At 50.4% G+C, this 16,112-nt stretch overlaps 7 protein-coding genes across 7 annotated transcripts; 2 read left to right on the top strand and 5 right to left on the bottom strand.

Moving 5' to 3' along the window:
* Positions 1–349: 349 nt before the first annotated feature.
* Positions 350–2,831, bottom strand: gpi10 (putative glycosylphosphatidylinositol-alpha 1,2 mannosyltransferase; the record flags this gene model as incomplete). Its single annotated transcript, XM_057132797.1, has 5 exons — positions 350–1,811; positions 1,864–2,010; positions 2,060–2,262; positions 2,340–2,570; positions 2,628–2,831. 5 exons carry the CDS (start codon positions 2,829–2,831, stop codon positions 350–352), a joined length of 2,247 nt encoding a protein of 748 aa, XP_056980785.1.
* A 739-nt stretch (positions 2,832–3,570) lies between these two features.
* On the top strand, positions 3,571–5,055 carry car2 (ornithine-oxo-acid transaminase; the record flags this gene model as incomplete). The annotated part of the gene is made up of 3 exons (XM_057132796.1): positions 3,571–4,038; positions 4,112–4,813; positions 4,870–5,055. 3 exons carry the CDS (start codon positions 3,571–3,573, stop codon positions 5,053–5,055), a joined length of 1,356 nt encoding a protein of 451 aa, XP_056980784.1.
* Positions 5,056–5,841: 786 nt separating this feature from the next.
* On the top strand, positions 5,842–10,110 carry N7511_010418 (ATP-binding cassette transporter YOR1; the record flags this gene model as incomplete). Its single annotated transcript, XM_057132795.1, has 1 exon — positions 5,842–10,110. One exon carries the CDS (start codon positions 5,842–5,844, stop codon positions 10,108–10,110), a length of 4,269 nt encoding a protein of 1,422 aa, XP_056980783.1.
* Positions 10,111–10,261: 151 nt separating this feature from the next.
* Positions 10,262–10,927, bottom strand: N7511_010417 (NADPH-dependent FMN reductase; the record flags this gene model as incomplete). The annotated part of the gene is made up of 1 exon (XM_057132794.1): positions 10,262–10,927. The coding sequence occupies one exon, from the start codon at positions 10,925–10,927 to the stop codon at positions 10,262–10,264; it is 666 nt and encodes a 221-aa protein (XP_056980782.1).
* Positions 10,928–11,289: 362 nt separating this feature from the next.
* N7511_010416 (uncharacterized protein) lies at positions 11,290–12,015 on the bottom strand (the record flags this gene model as incomplete). Its single annotated transcript, XM_057132793.1, has 1 exon — positions 11,290–12,015. The coding sequence occupies one exon, from the start codon at positions 12,013–12,015 to the stop codon at positions 11,290–11,292; it is 726 nt and encodes a 241-aa protein (XP_056980781.1).
* A 361-nt stretch (positions 12,016–12,376) lies between these two features.
* On the bottom strand, positions 12,377–12,654 carry N7511_010415 (Aldo/keto reductase; the record flags this gene model as incomplete). Its single annotated transcript, XM_057132792.1, has 2 exons — positions 12,377–12,552; positions 12,603–12,654. 2 exons carry the CDS (start codon positions 12,652–12,654, stop codon positions 12,377–12,379), a joined length of 228 nt encoding a protein of 75 aa, XP_056980780.1.
* Positions 12,655–13,038: 384 nt separating this feature from the next.
* On the bottom strand, positions 13,039–13,592 carry N7511_010414 (uncharacterized protein; the record flags this gene model as incomplete). Its single annotated transcript, XM_057132791.1, has 3 exons — positions 13,039–13,092; positions 13,166–13,399; positions 13,464–13,592. 3 exons carry the CDS (start codon positions 13,590–13,592, stop codon positions 13,039–13,041), a joined length of 417 nt encoding a protein of 138 aa, XP_056980779.1.
* Between the last annotated feature and the right edge of the window lie 2,520 nt (positions 13,593–16,112).

Raw genomic sequence — 16,112 nt, 5'->3', positions numbered from 1 at the left:
TTCTTTCCTCCTTCTCTTTGACTGTCTGTCCTTCTTTATCTCTCTCTTTCCTTTTCTTAATCTGTGTTTGTATACAAAAGATGGTTTTGGTCTCCGATTAGTCGGTCAAAATGGTATATAGTACATACTTCTTGTCACTAGCTTTGATAAAATTGATATATATTTAAATTCAGTATTAAAAGTGCTCAAGATTGTCTCGATATTCTGTCTAGGTTTATGTATTCAAGGTAATAAATGACATAGAAAGGGACCGAACTACCATATGTAGTGAAGCAAAGTGGAAAGCCACAGCAAACCCAGGAAAGCCATGCAGCAGCAGCCAAAGTATCATCTTATTTTGACGATCCAATCACGACCAGAGATCACGATCTAACGGCGTCTTCTTTTTACCTTGTGCCCAAGAAGGCCACGCAGGAACCCAATCCACGCCCCAAGACGGGATCCAGCCGGTCCTTCGCGCCGGCATCCGGAAACGTGCCATAAATGTCTCCCAGCGAGACTTTGGACGCCAAGGCCAGGCCACAGACGAAGATCTAGGATAAAAGAGAGACTGTGCGGAGCGCTGCCACGAAGCAAAGCTCGAGGCAAGCGTTGGGCGAGATGACGGCCAAGACGGCCATGAAGACCACGAAGACCAGGAAGGTAGATGAGAGCTCCAACCGCGCTTTTGCTGGCTGCGCATCTCTTTCCTGAACGATTCCATGATGCGATCGAATTGCTTTTCGCGACTTTGATGGACTCGTGCTTGGGTTTCGGCGCGCCAGGCATCTTGTTCTTTCGGATCAAGACACCAGACTACGATGTCGCCGCGACGGCGCCAATCATCGTGCCAGTCTGTATTGAAGATGCGTTTGCATTCACCGTAGGAGGAGCTACGGAGGAGGCCGTGGAGGGTTGGTTCGAGTTGAGCGAAGAAAATCAGATAGTCTGGCCACTCGTGTTGCAGAGCTGGGGCTAGGTCTGTTCCTGATAAGGAGTGGGAGCCTGCGGCGTAGCTGGGTCGGTGGGGGAAATGCCAGAGGCCACCTGACATGTTCTGGCGGAGGAATTGGCTTGGGTCATCGTAGAATTGATCTGCTTCGTCACGGTAGACGGATTTTTGGGCTTCTGTTTGATCGATTGGGGGCTCGCAGGACAGCGCCCAGGCGTTTATTGTTGGATAGACTAGATGGGAGCGCCACGGAGTGCTGTGGCAGGGCATTAAGAAGCCGGCTGAGATTCCAGAAGTAGATTCTGCTGCTTTCTGAGCGGGGGCGTGGGCTTCATGTTGTTGGCGGAGATAAGAGAGGACGCTCAGAGGCCCCGAGGCATGGCGAATAGTGGTGTACAGTGCAATCACTAAGTTAACAAATACGAGGAAAATAAGGATCAACCTGCGAGGGGTATGGCGAGGATATGCTCGGGAGTAAATGGCAGGGTAGAAAAATTGTACCAAAGGCGGCGCAGCCAAGATATGTAGAGATGGTAACAATGGGTAGATGAAGCGCACTTCCTTGTGTGAGATCAGGGAGAGTACCAATGGCATGACAAGGCATACTGTCGCCAGTTGCACTCGGATGGTGGTTGACACATTATCGACCACTGAGGACCTCCGAGTGGTCAAGGTTCGGTATAGCCCAAGGGATGCAAACGGCAATAGCGTGGTGAGCAGTAGTGGGTAACCTTCTGTAGCATAATAATGGAAGTTATTACTGCCATAAAAGACCGCCAGTGATTGGGCGATATTGAAGTATAGAAACCTGAGTGGCGGGAAAGTCCAGAGGCCATAGAACAAGCGGTCTGCCACAGCAGAGATAGCTAGCATTGCCGAACTACCGATTCATAACGTCAGCTGATGCTCACTTCAGTGACGGACATACTCACCCGCAAACTATGACTTCAGCCACGAGGATCCGACGCTGGGCCCAAGAAGTCCGAAGCCAAGCGATGCTACCCAGTGTCGCCCAAATCAGGATATTGGTTGGCCGCAGTATGCAAGCGAGCGCAGCCAGTGGTAGACATTTGTGCAGTCTGCAAGAATCGTCAGTGGCTGTTGTATACCTTGGATCTTCCTTCATACCGATGAATAACACCTCGGTCTTGGCCCGTGCTTTTCTTTCGGCTGGCGGCATTTTTAACGTGGCCATCGGTGATCGCAGAGGCCGTTGACCATTGCCATGGCCAGAGTTCTAATGCGACAACGGTTATTGTGGTTTCCAGGCAGTTCGATAAGGTTCGAGTCGAGCAGAACCATTGCCAGGGATTCAGGACGGTAGCGACCAGCTACATGTAAAAGACCAACGATCAGCATACAATTTCCTTGATTGCCGGGATATTGAAAAGAAAAAAAAAAAACGTACCGTCGTCCAGGCGCCTCGAGATTCATCTCCGTAGACGCGAACTGCAAGCTTCCAAGTATAGAAATCCCCGATTGCCGCTACAACGGCCTGCGCTGTCTTCGGGGCGGCAATCAGGAGTTCGGCGCGTGTCGCGGGGGAGACCTGCAGCACCAGAGAAAGAACATCTGCAGCTTTGTAAAGGGCGGCGAAGATGAGCGGGTGCAGTGAGGATCGTAATTGGTTTCGCCATTCCTAGGAGCAATGCCATGTTAGACTGGGAGATTTTCCGACGCGATCGCAATCACCCACCCACGTCAGCCAGGCCCCCTGGTCTGGACCAAATGCGATCTGCCAGGCAGGCTCTAGCGACTGGAAGTATTCATCTGGCTGGAAGAATGTTCGCGTCGTAAATGCGTTCAGTAGGCGGAAGGCAACCAGGAAGAGGAGGATGTTGCGGGTTGGCGCGTGGGGAATTGGAGTCGCGCGACGGCGCGGAGAAGTAGGCGTAGACATGGTCACCAAAGAGATCGCGGGGACTGGTCCAAGTGGCGCATTGCGCAAAGTTGTTCAAGGTTGGCTGGTGGGCATGCGAACAAGGAGAGAGAGATAAGGGGAGAAGTTGCGGCACCTGAGAGAACCGAGGGGAACTACGTAATGTGAACATTTTGACTTGATTCTCAACAAGAGGATTCAATTGACTTGAATATAACTTATATGATCGAGTGCCTATGAGCAACTAACCTCTGCTACCTTGATCTTTCGAAACAGGTTACTTTTGAATAGACTCTGATCGCATCCTGCAGTAACCGAGCCATGACGCATCCATCGCCCATAGCACATAGCCTCTAGTCGACTGTCTCTTCGACTTCCCTAATTCGAAATTCATCTGCAGTACCATAATTCCCCCAGTTTCGGCGAAAACAAACGAATCACAGCCGGTGAAAAACAAAGAAAATGGGGATAGTAGGGTAATCCTGCGCATAGGGAACAGCATCGGCACGACCTGTACTTAGCGGACGAGGGTTGATCGGGTCTAACACTTAACGGCATAGCGGCTCTGCAGACGGGGATTTTCCTTGCTTATATAGCGGCATTCTTCGCTTTTCCCTTCTTTACATCTGGACATCTTTACTTCTTCACTTCCTCCTGTTTCTTGACTTCACTTCTACCGTTTGACTTAAGATACCCTGTCGATCCCCTAGCTCCTAGCGTCCCCCCCCCCCCCCCCCCCCCCCCCCACCCGCAATCCACCATGGCTACCAACGGGTCTTTCTCCCACTACCATGCGGCTTCTTCCGTTGAGGCCATTGAGTCTGAGAAGCAATATGCGGCTCACAACTATCACCCTCTCCCAGTTGTCTTTGCTCGGGCTCAGGGCACCTCGGTTTGGGACCCCGAAGGTCGTCACTATCTAGATTTCCTCTCCGCCTACTCCGCAGTGAACCAGGGCCACTGCCACCCCAAATTGATTGCTGCACTGGTGGACCAAGCTTCGCGGGTCACTTTGAGCTCCCGTGCCTTTTACAATGATGTTTTCCCTCGCTTTGCCCAGTTTGTTACGAGCTACTTTGGCTTTGATATGGTCCTGCCCATGAACACTGGTGCCGAGGCGGTCGAGACAGGCATCAAGATCGCCCGCAAATGGGGATACAAGGTCAAGGGAATTCCTGAGAACAAGGCTATTGTGCTGAGTGCTGAGAACAACTTCCACGGTCGTACAGTAAGTTGCAGTTCCATCCCGGGTCACACGCCGCACTACATCAGTGGCTGATTATGTTTGCCCCTTGCATTAGTTTGCCGCCATCTCACTTTCCTCTGACCCCGAGTCTCGCGAACACTATGGTCCTTACCTCCCCGGTATTGGCTGCACGATTCCCGGAACCGAGAAGCCCATCGCATACAATGACAAGGCTGCTCTCCGCGAGGCGTTCGAAGCCGCCGGCCCCAACCTCGCCGCCTTCCTCGTCGAGCCCATTCAGGGTGAGGCAGGCATTGTTGTCCCAGATCCCGATTACCTGCAGGAAGCCCGTGCTCTCTGCGACAAGCACAATGTGCTGTTAATTTGTGATGAGATCCAGACTGGCATTGCCCGCACGGGCAAGCTGCTCTGCCACGAGTGGAGCGGGATCAAGCCCGATCTTGTTCTGCTTGGCAAGGCCATCTCGGGTGGTATGTATCCTGTCTCTTGTGTGCTGGGCAGCAAGGACGTCATGCTCACGATCGAGCCCGGGACCCACGGGTCCACTTACGGCGGAAACCCACTTGGTTGCGCTGTCGCCATTCGCGCCCTTGAGATTGTACGCGAGGAACGTATGGTCGAGCGCGCCGAGGAGCTCGGTCACTTGTTCCGGGCTGGGTTGGAGGGTCTCCAGAGTCCACTTATTCAGACGGTGCGCGGAAAGGGTCTGCTCAATGCTATCGTCATCGATGAATCCAAGACCAATGGACACTCTGCTTGGGATCTGTGCATGTTAATGAAGGAGAAGGGATTGCTGGTATGTGATAGAATCCGTGTTCGCATCAGACTTTGCAGATGACTGACTTCTTGCAGGCCAAGCCCACTCACCAGAACATCATCCGTCTGGCTCCCCCCCTGGTTATTACCGAAGAGGAGATCCAGAAGGCCCTTGACATCATCCAGGAGGCTGTCACTGAGCTTCCCAATCTCAAGGGCTCGTCTGAGGACCATGTCATTCCTCCCCCCGAGAAGAAGGTCAAGATTGGCGTCGAAAACTAAACCGAAAATTGGACCCTGATCAGATATTATTGCATGTCTCAAGTCCGCAGACAAATTCCCCACGATGTGACGATGGAATGGCCAAAATTGTATCCCATAGCAAATCACCCATAGATACCGTTAGGTTAGAAAATGGAAAGCCCGAAAGCTTAGCCTCGGATTTAACGCGTTAACGCCTGAATATCCCGACACTTTCAATTTTAGCGCCACCTGGATCAGAGTGGACTTGATTTGTAAATAACAGTACGTGATAGGGAATGAAGAGGTGTCAAAACAGACGGCCTGACTGAGAACCCATGGCATGAAAGCATGAAATAGCACAATGCTCTACCTGAATTCCAGGGCATCCACCCATAGTTAGCACTGCAGGGGGGATAACTAGGACCCTACGGGGTCCCACGGGATAATATATGCATTAGTAATCCAGCCCAAACGGAACAGCAAGCGGCGAAACGGGATTCCTGGATCTCCGACTCCGATGGCTAAACTACTAACAGGTAGACATTAGCCTGCAATACGACGTGTAAGCGAATGCGAGATGAAACCGAGCGTTGGCTATAAATCCATTGTTTGACTCACCCGCTATCTTCTGGATTGCTTTTTAATTTCTCTTCTAATTTCTCTAATTCCCCCAATTTCCTTAACTTCCCTTGTATCCTGTCCTCTGATCGACTGCTCGGCAAAGACATTCCAGCGTCAAGAATTCCGCTTTCAGGAAATGCTTATCGCCCCACATCTAATCCTCATACAAAACTTCGGACTCACCCTTGTTCGACATCCTACGCAATGTCCACACCCGAACCACTCCAGGGAGTGGTGACGGACGAGAAAGCCCGAGCAGCCCTAAGCTCAAGGTCATCCTCCGAGTCCCAGCCGGAAAACCCTTCCAAAAAATGGTATCAAAAGCTCAACCCGTTGCGCCTGCAAAAGATTCCTCCAGTCCCAACAGAGCGATCAGTCTCCCGTGAATACGGCGCCTCGGTATTCAGCATAATCTATTTCCAATGGATGTCACCTTTAATGAAAGTGGGATACTTGCGCCCACTAGACTTGCAGGATATCTGGACCGTCAACCCAGACCGCGCCGTCGATGTACTATCAGCGCGGCTGGACGCAGCCTTAGAAAAGCGGAATGAGAGCGGGACCAAAAACCCGCTCGCCTGGGCGTTGTATGATACGTTCAGGTTCGAGTTTTTGCTGGGTGGCGTGTGTCAGTTCTTCAGTTGCTTGCTGCTTGTTTTTGCGCCGTACTTGACTCGCTATCTCATTGCTTTTGCCACTAGCGCCTATGTGGCTCAGCATAGTGGTCAGCCGGCTCCGCATATTGGTCATGGTATGGGATTCGTGGTAGGTATCACTTGCATGCAGGGGCTCCAGAGTCTGTGTACGAATCAGTTCTTGTACAGGGGTCAGATTGTTGGTGGGCAGATTCGTGCCGTGCTGATATCGCATATCTTTAACAAGGCCATGAAGCTTTCTGGTCGGGCTAAGGCCGGAGGGAAAGCCACTGATGAGGAAATCAAGGCGCTGGAAGCTACTAAGGAGGCTCTTCTCAATCCTGAAGAGAAGGGCAAAAAAGACCAGGGAAAGAAGTCCGATGCGGCTGCTGCTACCCCTGGTGGCGTGGCTGGTGATGGTACTGGTTGGAACAATGGTCGCATCACTGCTCTCATGAGCATCGACGTGGACCGAATCAACCTGGCCTCTGGCATGTTCCATATGATTTGGAGTTCGCCCGTCACCCTCATCGTCACATTAGTTCTTCTCTTGGTCAACCTGGGCTACAGTTGCTTGTCAGGATATGCTTTGCTTTTGATCGGAATGCCGCTCCTTACTTTCGCCATCCGATCCTTGATCAAGCGTCGACGAGACATCAACAAACTCACCGACCAGCGAGTATCTCTCACCCAGGAGATCTTGCAAGCCGTCCGCTTTGTCAAGTACTTTGGCTGGGAAAGTAGTTTCCTAGGCCGACTGAAAGAATTACGTGGAAAAGAAATTCGATCTATCCAAACATTGCTGGCCCTTCGAAATCTCATCCTTTGCGTGTCCATGTCTATTCCCACGTTTGCCTCCATGTTGGCTTTTATCACCTACGCCCTCTCGAATCACGACTTAAACCCCGCGCCAATCTTCTCGTCCTTGGCGTTATTCAACTCCTTACGGATGCCGTTGAACATGTTGCCTATGGTTATCGGTCAAGTTACCGATGCCTGGACTGCTCTTAACCGTATCCAGGAGTTCCTCCTCGCCGAGGAGCAGAAGGAAGACATTGAGGTAGATCACAAAATGGAGAACGCCATTGAGATTGAGCACGCTTCATTTACATGGGAGCGTCTTCCGACAGACGAAAATGATGCCGCCAAGGCAGGAAAGGCCCAAAAGGCAGAGAAAAAGTCACCGAGTCCCAAAATCACCCAGGGAGAAAATACTACAGAAAAAGTCACCGAGCCTTTCAAGCTCAAAGACATGACGATAGACGTTGGTCGAAATGAACTTTTGGCTGTGATAGGAACCGTGGGTTGCGGTAAGAGCTCCTTGCTGTCGGCCCTGGCAGGCGATATGCGTGTGACCGACGGAACTGTACGACTGAGCACAACTCGCGCATTCTGTCCTCAGTATGCTTGGATCCAGAATACCTCCGTCCGCAACAACATTCTATTTGGAAAAGAGTATGACGAGACTTGGTATGAGCAAGTTGTAGACGCATGTGCCCTGACTCCCGATCTGGAGATCCTCCCGAATGGAGATCAGACTGAAATCGGAGAACGGGGTATCACCGTATCTGGAGGACAAAAGCAGCGCTTGAACATTGCCCGAGCGATCTACTTCAATGCCGAGCTTGTTCTCTTGGACGACCCGTTGTCGGCTGTCGATGCTCACGTTGGACGTCACATCATGGACAAGGCAATTTGTGGCTTGTTGAAGGATCGCTGTCGTATTTTGGCAACACATCAACTCCACGTTCTCAACCGGTGTGATCGCATTGTTGTTATGGACGAGGGACGTATTGATGCCGTCGACACATTCGACAATTTGATGCGCGACAATGTACTCTTCAAGCGGTTAATGTCTACTTCCAAACAAGAAGACACGGAAGAAGAAGAGGCTGAAGCAGTTGACGAGGCCGTCGAAGAGGCCGAAGAAAAGAAGCTCATCCCCAAAAAGGCCGCGCCTGCAAAGCCCACGGGTGCTTTAATGCAGAGTGAAGAAAAGGCCACAGCATCAGTGGGCTGGAGTGTTTGGAAAGCCTACATCCGTGCATCCGGCAGTTACCTCAACGCTATCATGGTCTTGATTCTAATCGCAGCCGTCAATGTCGCCAACGTTTGGACCAGTCTTTGGCTTTCATACTGGACTTCCGACAAATACCCTAGTTTCTCGACGGGTCAATATATTGGAGTCTACGCTGGTCTAGGTGTAGGCGTTGCGATTTTGATGTTTGCATTCTCAACATACATGACCACTTGCGGTACAAACGCAAGTAAAACGATGCTTCAACGTGCTATGACTCGTGTGCTCCGCGCCCCTATGAGTTTCTTCGATACCACGCCCCTTGGACGGATCACCAATCGCTTCTCGAAAGATGTTACCGTCATGGACAATGAACTTTGTGATGCGATGCGAATTTACGCATTGACGATGACTATGATTATCTCTGTCATGGTTTTGATCATCGTATTCTTCTATTACTTCGTCATTGCACTCGTCCCACTTACCATTCTCTTCATCCTGGCCTCCAACTACTACCGTGCTTCGGCCCGAGAGATGAAGCGCCACGAAGCAGTCTTACGATCAATGGTCTATGCGAAGTTCGGCGAGGCTATCACTGGCACAGCATGCATTCGCGCATACGGTGTCCAGGACCAATTCCGCCGCAGCATCTCTGACTCAATTGATGTGATGAATGGAGCCTACTTCTTGACTTTCTCTAATCAGCGTTGGCTTAGCGTTCGACTTGATGCCGTGTCTACCGCGCTGGTCTTCGTGACTGGTGTACTGGTCGTCACTTCACGGTTCAACGTTTCACCCAGTATTTCTGGACTGGTCCTTTCCTATATCCTTTCCATCGCGCAGATGCTGCAGTTCACGGTTCGTCAGCTGGCAGAAGTTGAGAATAACATGAATGCCACAGAGCGTCTCCATTACTACGGAACCGAGCTTGAAGAGGAAGCACCCTTGCACCAAATCGAGGTGGCTGCTAACTGGCCGGAGAAAGGTCGCATCACATTCACCAACACCGAGATGCGCTACCGAGCCGAACTTCCACTCGTGCTCAAGGGCCTGAGCATGGACGTCCAAGGCGGCGAGCGCATTGGTATCGTCGGCCGCACTGGCGCTGGAAAGTCAAGCATCATGTCGGCATTATTCCGCCTGACCGAGTTATCAGGAGGTAATATTCAGATTGACGGAATCGATATTTCCACAGTCGGTCTCAACGAACTTCGATCCCGTCTCGCCATCATCCCACAAGACCCAGCCCTTTTCAAAGGAACCATCCGATCCAACTTGGACCCATTCAACGAACACAATGACATGGAACTATGGGACGCCCTGCGCAAGGCATACCTTATCGGTCAAGACCAAGAACTCGAAGTCGAAGGCGAAGGTGAAACCTCCACACCAGCAGCCGAAAGCCCGGCCATTGGCAGCGACGACGGCAAGCGCCAAACAAAACGCCTCACGCTCGAATCCCCCGTCGACGAAGAAGGTCTCAACTTCTCCCTCGGCCAACGGCAACTCATGGCCCTTGCTCGCGCACTGGTTCGCAATGCGCGCATTATCGTCTGCGATGAAGCTACCTCTTCCGTCGACTTCGAGACGGACCAGAAGATCCAGCGCACTATGGCACAAGGCTTCGAGGGCCGGACTCTGCTGTGTATTGCGCATCGTCTGCGCACGATCATCCACTATGACCGGATTTGCGTCATGGACCAGGGCCAGATCGCCGAGATGGATGCGCCGATTGTTCTGTGGGACCAGGAAGATGGTATCTTCCGTGCGATGTGTGATCGCAGTGGAATCACCCGCAAAGACATCCTCAACGCAGATTGAACGCTTTTATGATATTCATGTACAGCCCTATATACTCTCCGCATATAAAATAACTATAATCATCAGCATATAGCACAGCACAATACAAAAGTGGTAATTCATGTGTTCCATTCAAACTCTAACTCGAATTTCAACTCCAACTCCAGTGTTCCTATTTATCCAACTCACAAACTAACTCCATCCCCAAATTCCTCATCATCCCCTCCACCCCAGCCTCCCTCCACCCCTCCAAATCCCGTTGATCAACACAAACCCCCTCCTCAACCTCACTCAAAGTGCCCACCGGCAACCCCGTAAACCGAACCACCAACCCAGGCGCCGTCCCCACAACCCTCATCCTCAACCCGGTAAGCACACCTCTCAAATGCTCTGCCGCCTTGCCCCCACCACGCGACCCATAAGAGACAATCGCAGCCGGCTTGCCCACCCACTCATGGAACAGGTAATCGAGCGCGTTCTTCAAGCTGGCGGGTATGCTCCAGTTATACTGCGGCGTCACGAAGATGAAGGCGTCATATTGCCGGACGAGAGCGGACCAGGCGCGCGTGTGGGCTTTGCTGTAGTGCGGTGTTGGGTCTGTGGCTGGCAGGCTGGCTGGGATGACGGATTCGTCGTATAGCGGCAGGGATTGCGCGGCGAGGTCGATTATGTCGAGGGTTATGTGGCGCGGATCGGTGTCGATTGTGCTGTCGTGTGTGTGTTTGGTTGGGATTGTTGGGTCTGCCGCTAGAGTGTCGTGGACGTATTGCGTTATTGTTGGGTTTAGTCTTGGGCGGCGAGTGCTGCTTGTTACTAGTGCGACTCGTTTGGGTGGCATTTCTTGCTTTCTTTGGGGTCGTGGAGGCTGTATATGCTGTATGGAGTGTATGGAGTGTATGGGTTGTATATGTATAGATTGTTTAGGTGAGTTGTGATGTTGGGATGGGAATTGTATGATGTATGACTTCATCAGGGTCCGGGGTCGGGTCTGTCGGAAACCTTGCATTATACAATATTTGCCTTCGGATTTCCTTGAAAACTTGTAGAATGAACAGTCTCGTGATAAAAGATGTCAAACAAGAAAGAAATGTCCAAGATCAATGCCATTCTGTGTGAATGTCTCAAGCTAATGGATATACCAGCATCTTCTCATACCATGCCTCCATGTTGAACTCAACCCTTTTCCATATCAAAGCTCAACTAACTACAAGACATGAAGCAATGAGTCTGTCCCTGCGTACCAATACTGTCAGCTACAGGATCAGGTCTCCGCAGCCAATTCGCCAGCATATCCGTGCAATGATCGACATGCTCCAGATCCCCAAGCATAGTATCCAGACGATCGCCCCGCATGTGGACATCATGACCTCGCCGAAGCAAGTAGAGACAATGAACCAGATGCTCCCGGATCGAAGTCCAGTAGAAATCAGGATTCCGACCGACTTCATCATAGTCTTTCATTTGGCGGGTAGCCGCTTCGTCATAGTAATACACAAAGGGCTTTCCATCATTGAAGTGCGCAAACTCGTGTGTAAAGTCACGCGGACACTTCTCGTGCAGCCAGCACCCGGCAAGAGGATCATAGTCGCAGCCAAGGGCTTTGGCTTCTGCGGTTGAGTTGCCGCAGGTGTAGGTTGTGCGGGTTGTTGTCGGCAGACACTGGCGTTTTCCGTTTAGGTCGGCTGGGTCGGCGGATGAGCCGTTCAAGACGAGGACGCGGAATGGGTCGACTGTGATTGCTGCGATGATGGCGAGCACCATCAGAATCAGAACTAGGAGGAGTCCGGTTATGGTGATTGCGGCGAGGTTACGTTTGAGAAAGGACTGGAAGGGACGTTGAGGTCGGCTTAGTACTGGGGCATCGTTGTCGCCGTCGGAATCCAGTCTGGAAACAGGCTCATAGTCGCGAGAGTATGGTTTGTCCATTCTGGTAGCTCTGATTACTCGGTAGCAGTTTAGGGGGTTTCAGAAAGAGAAAGGTCCGGACAACGAGGGCGAGATGCGTGGTTGAAATGATACTCTTATCAACCATTGCAAAACAAAGAGAGGTTAAACAGGCTATCTCTATAGAGGACTCGATTGGGATATGAATAAGTCTTGTGGCAGAGGCACCAATTAGATTGCTTCGTTCTATAGGAATGAGGCGTCTGAATGAATTACTCGATAATCCCGGGCTTGTAGTCTCCAGCCAAACAAAGAAACGCAACCTTCACAAGCACGACCTGACCTCGATAATTTTGACCCAGGTCTATCCGCTAGAGAATACGAAATTTACAATCAACGGCTGTCATCTAGTATTCCACGAGTTTGGCAGCAAATAGTGATTCATCAAGTGTAAAGAATTGTACTCGGCTGTGCCGTAGAAGTCGGCGCCATTCCAGACGTTGACTCCGGTGGCGAGGGCGGCTTTCAGGACTTTGAAGCATTGCTCTTCCGGTGTGACACCACTTGCCCATGTCAGACCTAATACTGGGTTGGTTTGGGAAGTATGTGTTGATTGTGGGGAAACGTACGCATGAGACCGAGGCCATCCTGGCTAATTTGCTTTCCTGCAAGTGTATGCATTGTGATTCGATCAATGCAAGATATTGGCAATGCTCCAGGGAATAGCAATTTACTATGAGATAGTCTGGGTATTAATGGCCATGACCCTATTCAACCGGATATTCCTTAATACCGGCTATTTCCGTCATGCACCCGGTCCTTGGACCTTCCGGTTTATGCTTCGCACAATTACATTTTGTACTGAGTCCATTGCAGATTAATAAACGATTTGCATATCTGTTCAACACTATCAACATTCTAGATCAAATATCTACCTCTTTCACAGCACCCGTAATCACAGTCAACACTTCCAAGAACAAAGTCACAACCAAAAGCCATATACAATAGAACGAAAAAAAGATCAAATCTACTCGTCGAAGACTCTACATTAATCAAACATCCCGCTTATGCAACGATGACGGTTGTGTTGAGAGTCTCCAAGTAAGGGAAAGGACCAGCCTGCAATATAAACGTCAGTATACTTGGATCCCAATTGCAGAAGCACACAACGCTATGAGCTAGAGACACTTACCCCAATTAAAGTAGCATGAGCAACATTAATCTGACCGTTTCCCTTGGCAGCGGACTGGGGCACAGTGACAGTGAAGTTCTCGTAGGGTGGCAGGCTGCTCTCGTGGTATTCGGGGTCGAAGGATCCGTTATAGAGGATTGTGCCCATTACCTCCTCGGGAGTGCTGCAGGGGGACGAGGCGCATGAGGAGAAGCCAATGGCGACTGCCATTTCCTTAGAGGGGGTGAGGGAGTTCTGCGAGAACGATTCTGTCAGATGAATTGCGCTTTTTGGTTGATCTTCAAGAGCATTCGCTTACGGGACGCTGCACTTGGACAACAATTTCACTGCCGGCAGTGACCTTCTGGCCCGTGGAAGGGAGGCCGATCACGGCATTCTGGGCGAGGGCCGAGACGGCAAAGAGGATCATGGAGGCGAAGAACTTCATTGTGGGTATGTGAGGAATGTGAATATGGGACAAGTTATATTCAAGAATAGAGAATTGGATAGTAGATAGGATTGTGCGGAGTAGATTGATGGGGTTGTAAAACGTCGGGTTAGATCTGGGGTTTTATATTCTATGAACCCGCAGTACAAGTAGTTCTTCGAGAGTTGAAAATTCTAAAATCGTCCAGCGGCGATGGATGTAATTCGTCAAGTCTCTGCAAGTCTCAGGACGATCCAGTGCGAAGCCTTGGTCGGTCGACACTAGAGGGCGATCCGGTAACCAGCTCGGCGATCGCCCAATTATTGCGGGTTGCCTTGCAGATTCAAATAAGCAAGCCAACGGGTCTCACTTGTGAGGGTTTCACTCATTGGATTTGATTCAGAGGCCTGCTTCATATTACTGATTTAAGTAGGAACTGGAATTAAAATGCTCGGGAGTTTTGATCGCATGTATTACAGTAAGTCTGCATCGGCTAGCCACCGCTCCCTCGGCGGGATTCCTGCATTACCATTGCAAGATAAAACACGTCGATTACTACAATTTCAAGGGGAGCTAAAGGTGTAACGTCCCTACATGAATATGAGACAGGAGAGCTTCAAGGGGAGGAATAAGGCGCCCTATATTTGCCGTCCCTTCAGTAGGGCGCGGGGGCGCAGGGCTAAGCATCGGGGCTAAACTTAGATCATTTTGGCTGACAGCTGAGGTTGGGGTATACAGTAAGACATGTCGATCTATTTCAGATTTATAGGTGTCTGCGTCTCCCATTGGCCCTTTACTACAGCCTTAACCTGGCCATGGGAATTAAATTGGAACCTATCATCTCACATTATGCCGGATCACCGAGTATACTCTGAGATCATTCTCGCTGCGACAATAAGCGGGAGTCAAAACAGTCAGAATATCGGCTTGGTCAAGGCTATTCATAAACATTCCTCAGGTCTTGTTTGTTCTGTCCTCAAGTAAGGACTGCTTCGTGCTTTCGTCTCACAGGTTGATCACATAGCTGCTGATTGCTTGCAACCGCACCACTTCAATGGTCTTTAGATCAGGATATATGCATTTCCATGCAAGCCCCTCACCGTGGATATGTCTGTTCTTCCTTCAATGCTGCCTCTTTCACTTCACCGGTTCTGTTTTATAGTTTCATATATGAAATTGACACCCTTCAAATGATCTATTTTATGTAAAAATCTGCACCAAAAGACTACAAACAAGTCAGCCTCATAACCCTATAAACTATGTTAGCCACAGGCTCCTGTAATACCGAGTGCCTTCACCCTCCTTCAGCATTAGAATGAATGCAAAATACCTCATGATCACTCGCGTTCAAAGTATGAATTTCTGCCCTGTTCGTCCTTTGTGTAAACATTGATTTCTTGACACGATACTAAAATTAAGTGTCGCCTGACTGGTCTCATTTTCGGCATCTCCGACAAGCCTGTTATATTCTGTGTGATTCGCACAAAGATACCAGGCCTCTTTCGAGAAATCCGCCTCACCCTAGTTGATTCCTTCAAATAGCAGCACATTGGCTGTCATGTGATTATCCTCTAAGACTGTGATGACCGGGGGCAATTTCGACGAAACAGAAACAAGAATGTCACTGGGAGCTTCTGATACGCTGGCCAGAGCACACGAGGCAGAAAAGGCCCGGCCAGTCCGTAAAAGGAAGTTATCTCGTATGTCAAGTCATAAGATAGCAACCTCGCAGCTGCATCAACAAGGCGCCAGCTCAATCAACAAAAGGCGACAAATACACCACGTGGGAAAACAGTATCCCCAATACAAAAATGGTTTCCCCAAGTATCCCAGTACCAGAGAGAAATCCATCGCAGAGCAAAAGCTCCGTGTCATCAGCACTTGGCATTGTGGGCAACTTTTACATTATCCAAAAACAGCCATCCAGCAACATGAGCATCATCACCAGCATACGCCACGTGGAGACGAGGTTCCTCGAAATTCTCGGGCTCGCGGCCGTCAATTTCCCGACCCAAGGATCGAGTAATCTTCACTCGAACCAGGGCGTTGTCCGGTGTGGCGTATCAACAGTGATATCCACTGGTCTGACATTGTCTTAATATATACAGAGGGGGAATGGGGCTCTCCAGGCCGATGCTGTACACATGGGGCTACTGCAACGGGTCTCCCTAGCCTACGGAGCCCATACAGCCCAAAGCACAGAGCACAGAGCACACAGTTCACAAGAAAGTACCCATACCGAAAGAATACATCCGTTCCAAGGTGGATCGGTATTTTACTTCCAAAGCCCATTCAGCCGGGGAATTACCTGTGCGTCTGGGCAACTGGTTCCGAGGCCCAGGGGGGGGAAGGGGAAGACTGGTTCCGAGTGATATCCGGATATAGTGCCAAACACGTGCATTGATGCTGGGGGTTTTGTGATTGCTACGCGTTGCCAAGGGTGTTGGATTTCCAGACTCGGCATTGACAGAGGGATTGTCATTTACCAGGCGATGCAGCCGCAACAGGCAGCTGCAAGTGTCGAAGCTATGACCCGATTGT

Source organism: Penicillium nucicola, assembly GCF_028828085.1.
Source record: "Penicillium nucicola strain IBT 29836 chromosome Unknown utg000010l, whole genome shotgun sequence".
Taxonomy (NCBI): domain Eukaryota; kingdom Fungi; phylum Ascomycota; class Eurotiomycetes; order Eurotiales; family Aspergillaceae; genus Penicillium; species Penicillium nucicola.
Note: the sequence above shows the minus strand (reverse complement) of the source record. Positions and strands in the feature narration are given on the sequence as shown.